Source organism: Cydia pomonella, unplaced genomic scaffold (assembly GCF_033807575.1).
Source record: "Cydia pomonella isolate Wapato2018A unplaced genomic scaffold, ilCydPomo1 PGA_scaffold_205, whole genome shotgun sequence".
NCBI classification, from domain to species: domain Eukaryota; kingdom Metazoa; phylum Arthropoda; class Insecta; order Lepidoptera; family Tortricidae; genus Cydia; species Cydia pomonella.
In genome coordinates, this window is record NW_026907845.1 from 385,242 (window position 1) to 398,585 (window position 13,344).

The 13,344-nt window shown below is 38.9% G+C and overlaps 1 protein-coding gene across 1 annotated transcript; it reads left to right on the forward strand.

The window, feature by feature from the left end:
• The first annotated feature begins 3,976 nt into the window (after positions 1-3,976).
• Positions 3,977-10,372, forward strand: LOC133533786 (uncharacterized). Its single transcript, XM_061872835.1, has 4 exons — positions 3,977-3,983; positions 5,433-5,609; positions 7,956-8,038; positions 10,086-10,372. The coding sequence occupies exons 1-4, from the start codon at positions 3,977-3,979 to the stop codon at positions 10,284-10,286; spliced, it is 468 nt and encodes a 155-aa protein (XP_061728819.1). The 3' UTR covers positions 10,287-10,372.
• The last annotated feature ends 2,972 nt before the right edge of the window (positions 10,373-13,344 follow it).

The window sequence follows — 13,344 nt, forward strand, 5'->3', positions numbered from 1 at the left end:
GAATATACAAATACACGTCATCCCTTCACTACTATTTTAGAACTTAATTAATTAATAACTAAATACGTACAACTAAATGGATACATAATTATATATTTTAACAAACTAAAGCTTATAATCAGGGGTCGGACAAAAAGTGCGCATGACGTCAAACCACTTATAGGATGATTTCAAATACATAGTATTTTTGATTTTCATAAACAATTATCACTTATCATTTATCAACCTCTTTATTAAACGATATCGCCACTTGAAATGAGTAAACTAAGTACGTTTTTGACTGACACATTGTCAATCAGATGAACAATAAATTGACTTCGTTACTGTTTAGCTATTGTATCTTCACGATTATATTTAGCTAAAATTTATATTTACTAATGTATAAGAAAACGCTCTAAAATGTCATGTCATCTTTACTCGAATATTGTGGCAATTTTCCGTTTTTGGAGGTACGTGACAAACACGTATACTGCTAACCTATTTATCTGAGGATCCCACAGACTTGTTCTAACTAATTTCAAATAAGGGTCTCCCCAAACCAGTCGACGCGGAGTCGGCTTTCGCCGAGTGTTTTACACCACACTATTCGCATTTAGCCGATCGACCGTCTCCGCGGTTGGACACCTGCGTTTAGCAGTCTCATCCTCCTTGCGGCCGTAGAGACGCCCGATCGCCTGCGACTTGCTATCGCAACAGTTGTAAAGCGACGGTCGGCTCTCCCGTGCTCCGTCCTGCCGTCGAGACGTCCGACAGCACACGTACAGCTGTTGAGTCCGACGAACAGATGTAGGACAGCGGGTGATCGGCAATCGTAAATCTCATTTTTGGAGACTGGTTGTTAGTAACAACCTGAGTTTGAAATTGAACAGACCTGTAAGATTATTTTCCTTGGTAATTGTTACATATTATATAATAACCTGTGATGATGGATATGTTACGTAGACGGGCATGGAAAAAAAGGCTTACCAGCATTTTTACCGTCATCGGCTCTGTTCGGCCGTCGTCAGCTATGTTCGGCCGTCGAAGACGCTGAACGGCTTCCGCCAGCTCTGACCGGTCCTTATCGTAGGTACTCAGCCGTGATCGGAGCCGTTCAACTCTTTCCGGCACCGTACGGCAGTATAAGGAGATTTATGAATGCGAACGTGTGCGGTAGGCTGCAAACAGCGTCGTACGAATGCGAACAGCTTTACGGCAAAACGCCGTTTTCCCGTCGAAAGACGTCGTTTCGCGTGGGCCGAGCCGATTTACGACTTATTCGCTCTTATTGCGTTGACATAAAGCTTTTTCCGTACGCGATTTGCCGAAACGGCGTCGACTAGTTTGGGGAGACCCTAATTATACCTTATGGTAACAAGTTTCGTGAAATTTATTTTATTCACTACATCACCCTACCACCTGTATTATTAATTCCATGGATTTATTTACGTTTATTTTGTTACTTCATTAATACTACTTTGTTACTACATGTCACACGGAAGTTTAAATACAAACTCAAACATCATCCTGTGTGCAAGATTACGTCATTTTTACGTCATCCGCACTTTTTGTCCGACCCCTGCTTATAATCTACCTTTTTCCTAGGGCGCAAATTATGACGCATTAGGCACTCGTCTAAAACAGACGTACCATGTTGGCGCGGAGCGGCTGCGCCCGGCAGCCGCGCCGACGACGCCGGCGACGTCGGGGGCGCGGCCGCAGCTGGCTCGTGCGCAGACAGCCCACGCTCACCTGTCTCTTCCTCGCACTCTGCCCACACTTCATTCCAAGCTTCTTCTGCACTACTTTCCTCCACAAATATTCTAGCGGGAGATGTACTATCCATCGCAGAATCGGTTGGTAAAATTGGCATACTGCTTGAATTAGACGGGGAAGGAAATGAGGGCAATGGTATAGGGTCGTTAGAAACATAATTTTTTCCTTCAATTAAATTATCAATATCTTTTTTTTTTTGGGACAAAAAACAGTAACACACAGGTTTAGACACAAAAAAATAATAAAGTGTGACACCAACAACATCGTCCATAGATTACTAGATTACCTACTGATAAATCTACAATCTTCTTCTTCCTCGCGTTGTCCCGGCATTTTGCCACGGCTCATGGGAGCCTGGGGTCCGCTTGACAACTAATCCCAAGATTTGGCGTAGGCACTAATTGTTACGAAAGCTACTGCCATCTGCCCTTTCAACCAAGAGGGTAAACTAGGCCTTGTTGGGATTAGTCCGGTTTCCTCACGATGTTTCCTTCACCGAAAAGCGGCTGGTAAATATCAAATGATATTTCGTACATAAGTTCCGAATAACTCATTGGTACGAGCCGGGGTTTGAACCCGCGACCTCCGGATTGCAAGTCGCACGCTCTTACCGCTAGGCCACCAGCGCTCCACTATTACTGATAAATCTACAATATAAAGCTAAAATTAACACAACTACGGTTACAACATTTTGTATTTTATTTTATGTTCTTTATTGGAGAAACAACAGAAGCAAGTACAATAATAGTATAAATGATAAGTTATACATTGCAATAGACGTGCACCTACCTCCTAAAAACGCTCTCACTAAGAACTATACATAATAAAGGTAAGGTAATGCTACAGTAATCAATGCTAAACTTAATGCTCTCTAGCGACTAGATGGCAATGATACAAATTGCACAAAGATACTTAGCTGTCTCAGCTAGAATTTCAAATATTAGTTTTTGAAACTTACTCTACTTTTATTGAAGATGTCTGCAGCCGTGAACATTTTATTGTATGAATTACAAAGACAAAAGAAAAAAAAAAGAAAAAAAAGTGCCGAGAAAAGTGGCGCTGTCTTGTGTCGGAGGCCAAGTCTCATTTTGGGTCGCTGAGCCAACGGAGTAGTAGTAGTATTACAAAGACGGCGCAAAGGTGCGCGTATCCCAGCGTTAGTTGAGAATTGCAAGGAATTGTTAGGAATATTATCAGGGGGGATATTATCAGATCCAGAACTTTTCGATGTATCAACTGTTTTCAATGCATGTTTGACAAGATGTATCGGTAAATGAATATCATTAAGATGAACATTAGATGGGCTTATTGTTAATCCATGAGGATCTAACTGAGGGGAAATGTTAGACTGGGCAAAAACAGATTGAAAGAAATCAGAAAATAAGTCACACAGCTCGACGGGGCCACTGGTGGTTATGTCATTATAAGAAACGGTGCTAGGGATATTAGTGGTTCCACGCTTATTACCCACAAATTTCCCAAAAAATGTAACTTTAGTTTGAATGCTTGTTTCCACAAATTTTAAGTAAGCATTATAACACACAGTTGACTGCTTTTTAAATCGTTCCCTGTAAAGTAAAAAACTGTCATTGTCGTTTTGATTTTGATATTTTTTCCACTTTATTCAGGCCTTTTTTTATTATTATGATATGTTTTGACGACCGATTCGGCCTAGTGGGTAGTGACCCTGCCTATGAAGCCGATGGTTCCGGGTTCAAATACTGGTACGGGCATTTATTCGTGTGATGAGCATGGATATTTGTTCCTGAGTCATGGGTGTTTTCTATGTATTTAAGTATTTATAAATATTTATATTATATATATATCGTTGTCTAAGTACCCTCAACACAAGCCTTATTGAGCTTACTGTGGGACTTAGTCAATGTGTGTGTAATAATGTCCTATAATATTTATTTAATAATATTTAAAGCTGGAGTGAACCAAACAGGAAAACCGTGAGGGATGGACGGGTTTTAGAGAAACAATTTTTTTTATTATCTTGTATATTTCTTCATAAAATGTCTGAACCGCCTGTTCCGCCGTGAGACCTAACAATAAACTATTCCCGTTAATGTTGGACAATTCCATATTTATGGCATTATAATCTGCTTTGTAGAATAAAAATATAGGGGTGTTGTTGACTGGGAGACGATCTGTTTGGAGTCTGGGAACTGATATCCAAGGTATAGATGCCAGCTTAGATATTAATTCAAATGCAGCTATGACAGGTGAGTCTTCCGATCAATCTTGATGAGAGAATTCAAACGAATCTTGAGCATTATCACCGCAAACCGCTCCAGAGATTGTTGGCACATGACTATTTGTGGGTTCCAACTGTGTGTGGGTTCCAACTGTCACTGTGCAGATTTAGAAGAACACTGGTGTTCAGAAGAAGTAGTTAACGTAGAGGTTGTTGCTATAGGACAGTTCGTGGCTACTACAGGAAGATTTGCTGACTGTGCAGATACAGCTACATCTTGGTGTTCATCCGGAACGACCGGTTTCTTATGGCCGGGGTAGTTTTGAACAGTCTGCTAATCAAAACTACCTCCAATTTTTTTTTTCAAAACTACCCCAACACCTATTTAAAAAAATAAACATCTATATCTTCCAGAACAATAGCAAATTCTGATTCTTTATTCTTCGTCACTAAAGCTAATAGATTGTACTATCGAATAAATTAAGTTTCACTTACCGCTTCCTTCGAATACATCCTGAAAATCCTTAGACACGGGGAGCAAAACCGCTAACGGATGACATCGAAATCAAAATATGCTACTGGTTCGTTCATGTTCTGTCAAACGTCAAATCTGTCAATTGACAGTTGTGTGGGTCAGTGTTGCGAGCCCAAAAATGGATTTGGACCATAATCGCACTAAAAGTACGTCTTTGAACGCATTTGTTCTAAGCTGCCCCCCTCCTCTCCCCTACATTCCATGTCTCCAACTTATCCTAATATCCCACATACATATGACTTATGGTCACCCCGATTAGAACGAGATGCGAGGCTCTAGTTTGACTTCTCATGTGCACACACTTTGGCCAGTGTACTCTATCCAGCTTATTATCTCCGTCCGTTGTCGCATCTCGGTCGTGCCGTATAGAACAGAAGAAACCGTTTGGCACCCCCACCAAAAACTAAGTAATTACCCGGATGGTTATTATTTTTCTTACTATTAGGTATTACTTTTTGGTAGAAAATTGCTTTACGACGAGATAGAGACTGAACAAGGATAGGGGTGGGGTATATAAAAAATATTTCAATATATTATTTTTATATCTTTTTTTTGCTATCAAGCCAACATTCATCTTTTAAGGTCTGTTTTTCGAAATATACTCTTGTTTCTGAGTGTGCATTGTCATGGGCCATGACTAAACACACTCAGAAACAACATTCATGACTTATGGCATTTGCCTTTGTAATAAGGTGTAACAATTCAATATGAAAACTACAATTTTGCTTTAGTCCTCTCTTAAGAAATTTAACAAGCCCAGTTTGTTCTAGTGACTTTACATATTATGATGATATTACTTTGTAATCCGTTACCTATGTTATAACCGTTTAAAATTATATAACTATTTTAGTATATTATACGTCTTGAACTAATTATATTAAGCAATTGGCTGTAACCGATCATTAGTGCGGGAGGAAGGTATAAAGTAGCAGCATTCATCAGAGAGTCGTCAGTATGCTGTTGGAGAACAAAGTTTAGTCGAGTCTCTCCAGCGCGCCCTCCCCGCCGCCGCCGCCGCCGCCGCCGCCATGTCGCCGCTCGCCCGCTCGCTGCTCGCGCTCGCCGCGCTGCTGGCCATCGCCGAATCCGGAGATTATAACTGTGTTACGAAGATGATTGGTAAGTACCACTACACTGATTTTGGTGTTTAGTATACTTTTTTGGTATGAGAGATTTCTTTATTTAGGGTACCAAAGTATTTTTTGGTGGTCATTATCAGTGATCGGCACGACCCGTGTCGCACGGTGTCAATGACCTCAATCATTATGTTAACATGGATATGCCCCGAGATTTCGGTCTTTTTAGGAAGTCAGTATTTCCGATTATAGTACATAAAGGTATTTCACACAGGAAGATGAATGATTTTTACCATTAAATAAAATGACATCAAGTTCGTTCGTTTGAGGAAAGGTCCGAGTTGTCCTACGCGTCATATTCAGGACACCAACGAGCAACAGTTCACTTTGTCCAATCAGCAGCCAATAGGAAGTCCAGTTAGTGTAACATAAGAGATTGTCGAGTCCGTAAAACAAGCCAAAGTCGTTGAAATAAACACTGATATAATAAGGAACTTTAACAACACGTGCAAACTTAATGAACCGAGGAACATAAGTAAACATATTTGCCATTAGAAAATAGTTGCAATCCTTATCAGTAAACTAGAAAAGGATGGCATTAACTCTTTATTTAGGCATTTCAATTAGTCGTCTTTTTTGCACCGCACCAGTTTAAACAAACGCAAACAATAGAAAATTCGCAAATGACCTTCGATAAGCCAGGTAGTCGGTCGAAGGGTTTAGTTGCACTTGAAATGGTTACACCGTTTTAACACTTACGTATTTTGTATGAGTGCAAAATTACGTGCCGCTACTTAATATTTCACAAACTGTCAAATTGAAATATTCAACATTCGAAATATATCATTTTTTTATTTAATAATTAATTATACATTTTATAAGCTTATTTAACACTTTATCGTATATTTGCAAATATATATCATACAATAAAATTATTCTATTTAACAAAATCACGGAGTTATGTTATATCTAATCATGTCCATATTATGATTTCTGCTCGCAATCCCGCGGTGCGTCACGGGTCGTGCCGATCACTGGTCATTATCCACTCACGTGCTTTTGGCAACTGTAGTTGCCAGCTGTCACCCTTATTTTATGATAATAATAGAAGTCACTGAAAAATATCAAGCCTGTGGGTGAGTGGGTGAGTGGTTATAATTGTAGCATTTAAAATTATCTACCAACATAAGTGGGTTGTTGGTTAGTTTTAATAATGGGACTGTTGATGGACATTTGTCTCTGACTCCAAACACTGTCAGTTCTTTAAAGAGTTGTATTTATGCCCGTGTGATGCAGCGTATCGCTCAAACACCATTATTAAGTGTCGCGAGACTACAGGGTGACGTGCTCAACAGCACCATGTCATCCGCGTAGCTAATATTGTTAATGCAAACGCCCTGCACGTGGCAACCGACATGTGTGCTACTGAGCTCGGCAACAAGTCCCTTTACTCCTGCCTTACCTCGCAATTCAAACTATATGGTTGTGACAACGATCCCGCCCATCGAACGCTATTGGACCTGTCTCGTCCTGTCAATTTTAAAATATATATATATAGTCCGGAGGTACCTCCATATCCACAAGCTTTCTCCACATTATATCATAAATATTTTTATCACCGATAAAAAAAGACCAGGTTTGGTAATAATAAAAGACGCAGGGCTAAGATGGTCGGCTCTTTATCATTTTGTCACCATACCTGTCACGCTCTGACAAGTATGTAAGCGCGAAAGTGACAGGCATAGTGACAAGTGATAAAATGGAACCATGATACGCAGGCAGGTCAAAAGCCTTCGATAGGTCGAGAAAGCGCGCATAAACAGGCGTGTCCCTATCAGTATAATACCTAACAGAAAATATATTTACAACCTCATTTTGAACTTTAGTTTGGTTCAATTTTGCATAATTCCTGACACCCTTATGCCTTATAAAGGATTAATCACAATATAGCACTTTCAGTCGACAGCCCGGCCCTAACCCGAACTGATTGTCGTGCTGTATATACCTGTCTAATTGTGTATTAAGCAGACTGTCAATTATTTTAGCGACAATAGTGGCAAGTGAAATTGGACTGTAGTTGGTCTTGTCCGACGGATAGTCTTGTTTTTTACAATCGGAACAATAATCGTTTTCATTAGTTCGGCCGGTAAATACGAATGCCCTACACACAAAGTATATAGCATTGCCAGTACTCGAGGTAGGTTTGGGCCCATATACTGCAGGTGTTCGATGCTGAGACCATCATGACCCGGGGATTTGCCTACAGACATACTCTTTATCGTTTTAGTGACTTCCCCGGTGGTTATTTTTAAATAATCAAGTAGTATCTACGGCATGAAAAGAATCCCGACTCTAAGCTTAACTTTATTTCACTCTTTTTTTTTTACAGGACGAAACAATATAAGTGCCGGCGAAATAGCGAGTTATTCCCCATTTTTTGTTGCGCATCCCGGACGCAAGATAGATACTCCCGTGAGATTATAATTTTATATATTATTTATGTCATAATGTTTAATGTTTATAGTGTTGTTGTTAAATTAATTTCACTGTAGATTTGTATCAAGTGATTAATCATTAAGCATTTGAAATATCAATACCATATCCATAGCTCTAGCTAAAAAATGTTGATGGTAGTAAACAAACCAAAATTTAACCCCTTTATTCATAATCATAAAACTTAGCAGACCATGTTAAATTTTGCCTCTTTCTAACAAACACAAAAGTCAAAATAACAGAGTGGGTCAAACAATCATCAATTTGTTATTAGAGTTAGTCGTTAGTGAAGTAAGTGCAGAGTAGTATTTACCGCCCTTGTATCTATCAATATACAAAAAAGCTAATTGATACATGCGTGATATATGCGGAGAAGCACGGTTTGAAATACAACGCTGCCTAAAGCGAGTTCATGATTTTCAGGGGTAAAATAAAGAGTCCAGCCTACACACCCAAAATAATGTTGAACAGATATCCAATAGTGTAACACATTTCAAATACGATCTCGTGCGGGAGCGCAGGGCATTGTCGGTCCGAGGCGGGATGCTGGCGCACACGTTCGCACGCTGTAGTGCCCAAGTGAAGCTGACTTTATTCAAAGCTTACTATCAAAGTTTTTACACGTGTGGCCAGTGGGCCAGTTTCAAACTGAAGAATTATAATACCCAGCGTGTCCAATATAATAACATTTTCAGAATGCTGTTTAGGCTTCCTCGATTCTGCAGATGTTTACTGATGCCGGTGTAGAGGACTTTTATGCCATAGTAAGAAAGAGGACGGCATCTTTGGTGATGCGGATGAGAGGGAGTGCAAATAGCATCCTGAGAAAGATAGCAGAGAGGTGGCGATATACCGACCTTCATATCATACGGCCTAAGAAATAGGTATTTTTATGGAACCTGTAATATGAGGTAGTTGATTTGTTAGACCTGTACCCCAAAAGCATAAAATTGTTGTAGTAATTCACAGAATCGCATTTCACATTGAAAGAAAAAGATAATTATCACTAGATTTTTTTACATGACGCACTTTTTCGCGTAGCTTTTTGACATTAGTATAATTAATTTGTAGTATTTAATTTTTCGTGTAGTATGTTACCGTAGAGGCATTTCGCCACATTAGTATAATTATTTTGTAGTATGAAATATTTTGTGTAGTACCTATTTTACCGTAGACGCATTTTACCGCGATCGACGTTTGTTTGGGACTCCAATTAACTTGATAAGCCCCGAAGTTGATATCTAAATTGACACTGGCACTGTCTTCATACTGTTGCGTTGAATCACGTCGCCAATACAATACACGATCGAGGTGAAATGCGACTAAAGTAATAAACGATTGAGTCATAACTCGAAAGTTAAATGCACGATCGAGGTGAAATGCATCTAAAACTAATAAGGACTAAAATAATAAACGCTTGAGTCACAACGCGATATTTAAATGCACGATCGAGGTGAAATGTAACTATAACTTATAGCCACTAGAAAAAAACTATTGGGACACAATGCGAAAATTAAATATGAGATCGAGGTGAAATGCGATTCGGTGAATTACTACAACAATTTTATGCTTTTGAGGTACAGGTCTAACAAATGTTTTTATATATGCCAAATATTTCTTTGTTACCTAATTTTGAAATAGAATCTTCATTTTGGTTATTCTGTAGTCATGTTAAATGAAATGTAAACGATTTGATAACCATCTTATCGTGTAGGTGCCTAAATTATGGGACTTAATCAATCTGTGTAAGAACATCCTATAATATATATATATATATATATATATATATATATATATATATATATATATATTTCAGTTACATTTAGAGCAATTTTTGCGAATGTGTCTTGTATCTTTAGGTCAGTAATATATCGCGCTAAATATATGCTTTCAATACGTGACCTTAGCCATTTTATTCTATATTTAATATGACTAGAATATAGGTATGACTCTCCGTAATTTAATTTTTTTTTCTTTTAAATGTAACATGTTCTAAAAATGTATACTCAATGTTTTTTGTTTTCAGATAATATGCCGGAATATAATTTTCTTAAGGCAAGTCGGACAAAACGTCACGGCGTGCAACATCAATCCAGGCCACCACTCGCCCACCATCAAGGCCGATGACGCCGACCCGTTCTCATCGGTAGACATCGACCCGTGCGAGGACCCTCATGGATGTATAGTCTATGTCACACAGTATTGCGAATATCCTCCTCACAACTAAGCATTTAATGGGATCACTTTTCCCTACGGCTGAATATTCTGAATAGGCTGAATATTGTCATTTAAATAAATAATAACAAAAAAGTTTCATGGACTTTTACTAAAAAAAATGTATTTTTACTATTTTTTGACAAAGGCAATGAACATATTTGTGTTAAGATTCAATACAGGCCTTATTGAGCTTACTGTGGGAACATTCTGTCTCTCTTTTTAGAAATGAGACACAGAGCCACGTTGGAACATTCTGTCTCTCTTTTTAGAAATGAGACACAGAGCCACGTTGGAACATTCTGTCTCTCTTTTTAGAAATGAGACACAGAGCCACGTTGGAACATTCTGTCTCTCTTTTTAGAAATGAGACACAGAGCCACGTTGGAACATTCTGTCTCTCTTTTTAGAAATGAGACACAGAGCCACGTTGGAACATTCTGTCTCTCTTTTTAGAAATGAGACACAGAGCCAAGTTGGAACATTCTGTCTCTCTTTTTAGAAATGAGACACAGTGCTACGCTGGAACATTCTGTCTCTTCTTTTACTCGCCTTAGAAAATATTCTGTTAACGGTACATCTCTGAATGTGACGCAATTATGGCGGCGAGCAGCGCGGCGAGCGCGAGCGGCGAGCGGGCGAGCGGCGACATGGCGGCGGCGGCGGCGGCGGGGAGGGCGCGCTGGAGAGACTCGACTATCAACATGAGTAGCAAACTAAAGTCTTGACAATACATGGCCCTCTGTTCTGTGACTACTGCCGTTATGTTATACCATGTGATACGCTTTAACCAACTCCGTAGCCAAATTAGTTAATACAAATTGTTCAACTTTATAGTTTTTAAACACATTACCTTATAAAATTTAAAATACTAATTTGAATAGGTCATGAAAAAGTTCACAATCACAATGTAATCAATAATTATTATACCTAATTAAGTCAACTTTAAAATATATTTTTTGATGTAGCAATCTTTTCACTTAATTAAAATAAATTGGACATATAAGGTTTCTTAATAAAATAATATCAAAACATATCTTGGCTTTAAGTTGCCGCTTTTTTTGGTATGTTCTTAGAAAACACATCTCTCATTAACAATCCTCGCAGACCACTGGTTGTAACGTTGTCTAAAAAACTACAGTAGCATCGAAAAATCATTCTAGATCGTATGTGGCCCACTGCTGGTAAATAAAGCTGAGTTTCTCTATATATAAGTACTTAATACAAATTAATAAACAAGTCGTACGTTATTTGATTTCTGTGCCATTAATATTATGGCAAAAATATAATATATTACCTATGCTCTCTTAAAGAGGAATAGTTATCAGTTTCCTAGCGCTGTCCCGGCATTGTGTTTCGATTAAGGTGAGGAGACTAGGATTAGCTCGGCAACCTAATCCAAAAATTGGCACAGGCACTTTTACTAAAGTGACTGCCATTTTTTAAGCCCAGAAGGGAAACTAGAGCTTATTAGAATTAATTGGGTTTCCTCGGTCTGTAAAGCGATTGGTTATTATAAAAACAGGTATTTCATACATTTAAGTTCCAAGATACAAACGCTGGGTCCAATAAATAAATAAATATATATTGTAGGACATTATTACACAAATTGACTAAGTCCCACAGTAAGCTCAATAAGGCTTGTGTTGAGGGTACTTAGACACCGATATATATAATATATAAATACTTAAATACATATAAAACACCCATGACTCAGGAACAAATATCCATGCTCATCACACGAATAAATGCCCTTACCAGGATTTGAACACGGGACCATCGGCTTCATAGGCAGGGTCACTACCCACTAGGCCAGACCGATCGTCCGGTTATATATTTATATCTAGTCCCCCAAATAAGTAGGTTAAGTTAGGTATCTGCGACCCCATAGAATTGAATATCTCAAAGAGTAGGTAGGTTAGGTTATGTTAAAGCCGCGACCCCCACAGAATAAATATACAAATTACACGAAACAAACGTGTATTACAATAATGCCTTTATGTAATAGGCCTTTTCATCTGTGTCGGATATCTTAAGCAGCATCCTGGTGACGACACTTGCGTACGTGGCTGTATAATCCTATGCGAGAGATGATCCCGCGTCCACGCATATATATAACAAAAGAAACCTATAATAAAAATCATATTTTAACATATCATTACATATTTTAAGATGTCATTATAACAAATGTATGATAGTTTTTTTATAATTATATTAAGCATTACACACCCGATTTCTTGGCGTTAAGGACATGACATGAAGAAGAGGTCACAAGCTCTTGAAAATTCTGCAGCTGAGACTCACTTGTGAGCGACGAAATCGGCATCGTCAGCAGAGAGGAAACTGTATACAAATAAGTCTTTCCTATGGCGTTTAGACTTAAGCATCGTTAGGTTGTACATTTGTCCATCGGATCTTGTATATGCCCTGAACATCGTCTCCAAAAGTAACCTCATGCAGGCAGAAAATAATATTCTGAAGAGAGTAGGTGCCAATACTCAACCTTCGAACGCCTCGGCGTACGTCAAAGAGAGCAGATGTTTCGCCTTTGTGGAGAATTGTGGCTGCCATACCCTCGTGGAATGATTGCACTATCTTCCGGAACTTTCAAGGGCAACCAATGCTGCTGACAAAAACCGAGTATAGCCCCTCTCTGCTCACCGTGTCAAAAGCCTTGTTTAGGTCGACAAAAGGTACGACGAGAGGACTGTTTTGATCCCTACTCTTTTCCTGCAACTGTCTACGCGAAAATATCACATCATATCAAAATATATTTCTTCCGGAACCTCATAACTATGAACACTTCATGATATGGATAGGTTTAGTTTGACTTTTACATGATGTGAACAACCAATCATTTGATGAAATCATTACCACTTCATGATATGGTGATAGTGTTGTGTTTCAACTGGTGACGGTTGCCAAAGCCCAACCAGGGTACGGAGTACGGAGTGTTAGGGTCGGGAACGCGCATGTAACACCTCTGGAGTTGTGGAGTTGCAGGCGTCCATAGGCTAGGATGACTTATTACCCTCAGGCGGGCCGTATGCTTATTTCCCACCGACGTTGTA

Bases quoted from the DNA above. Each gene is read 5' to 3' on its own strand.
- LOC133533786 (XM_061872835.1), top strand. The intron at 5,610-7,955 runs GTAAGTACCACT...TTTTTTTTACAG, and splicing joins CTGTGTTACGAAGATGATTG to GACGAAACAATATAAGTGCC. The intron at 8,039-10,085 runs GTGAGATTATAA...TTTTGTTTTCAG, and splicing joins GACGCAAGATAGATACTCCC to ATAATATGCCGGAATATAAT.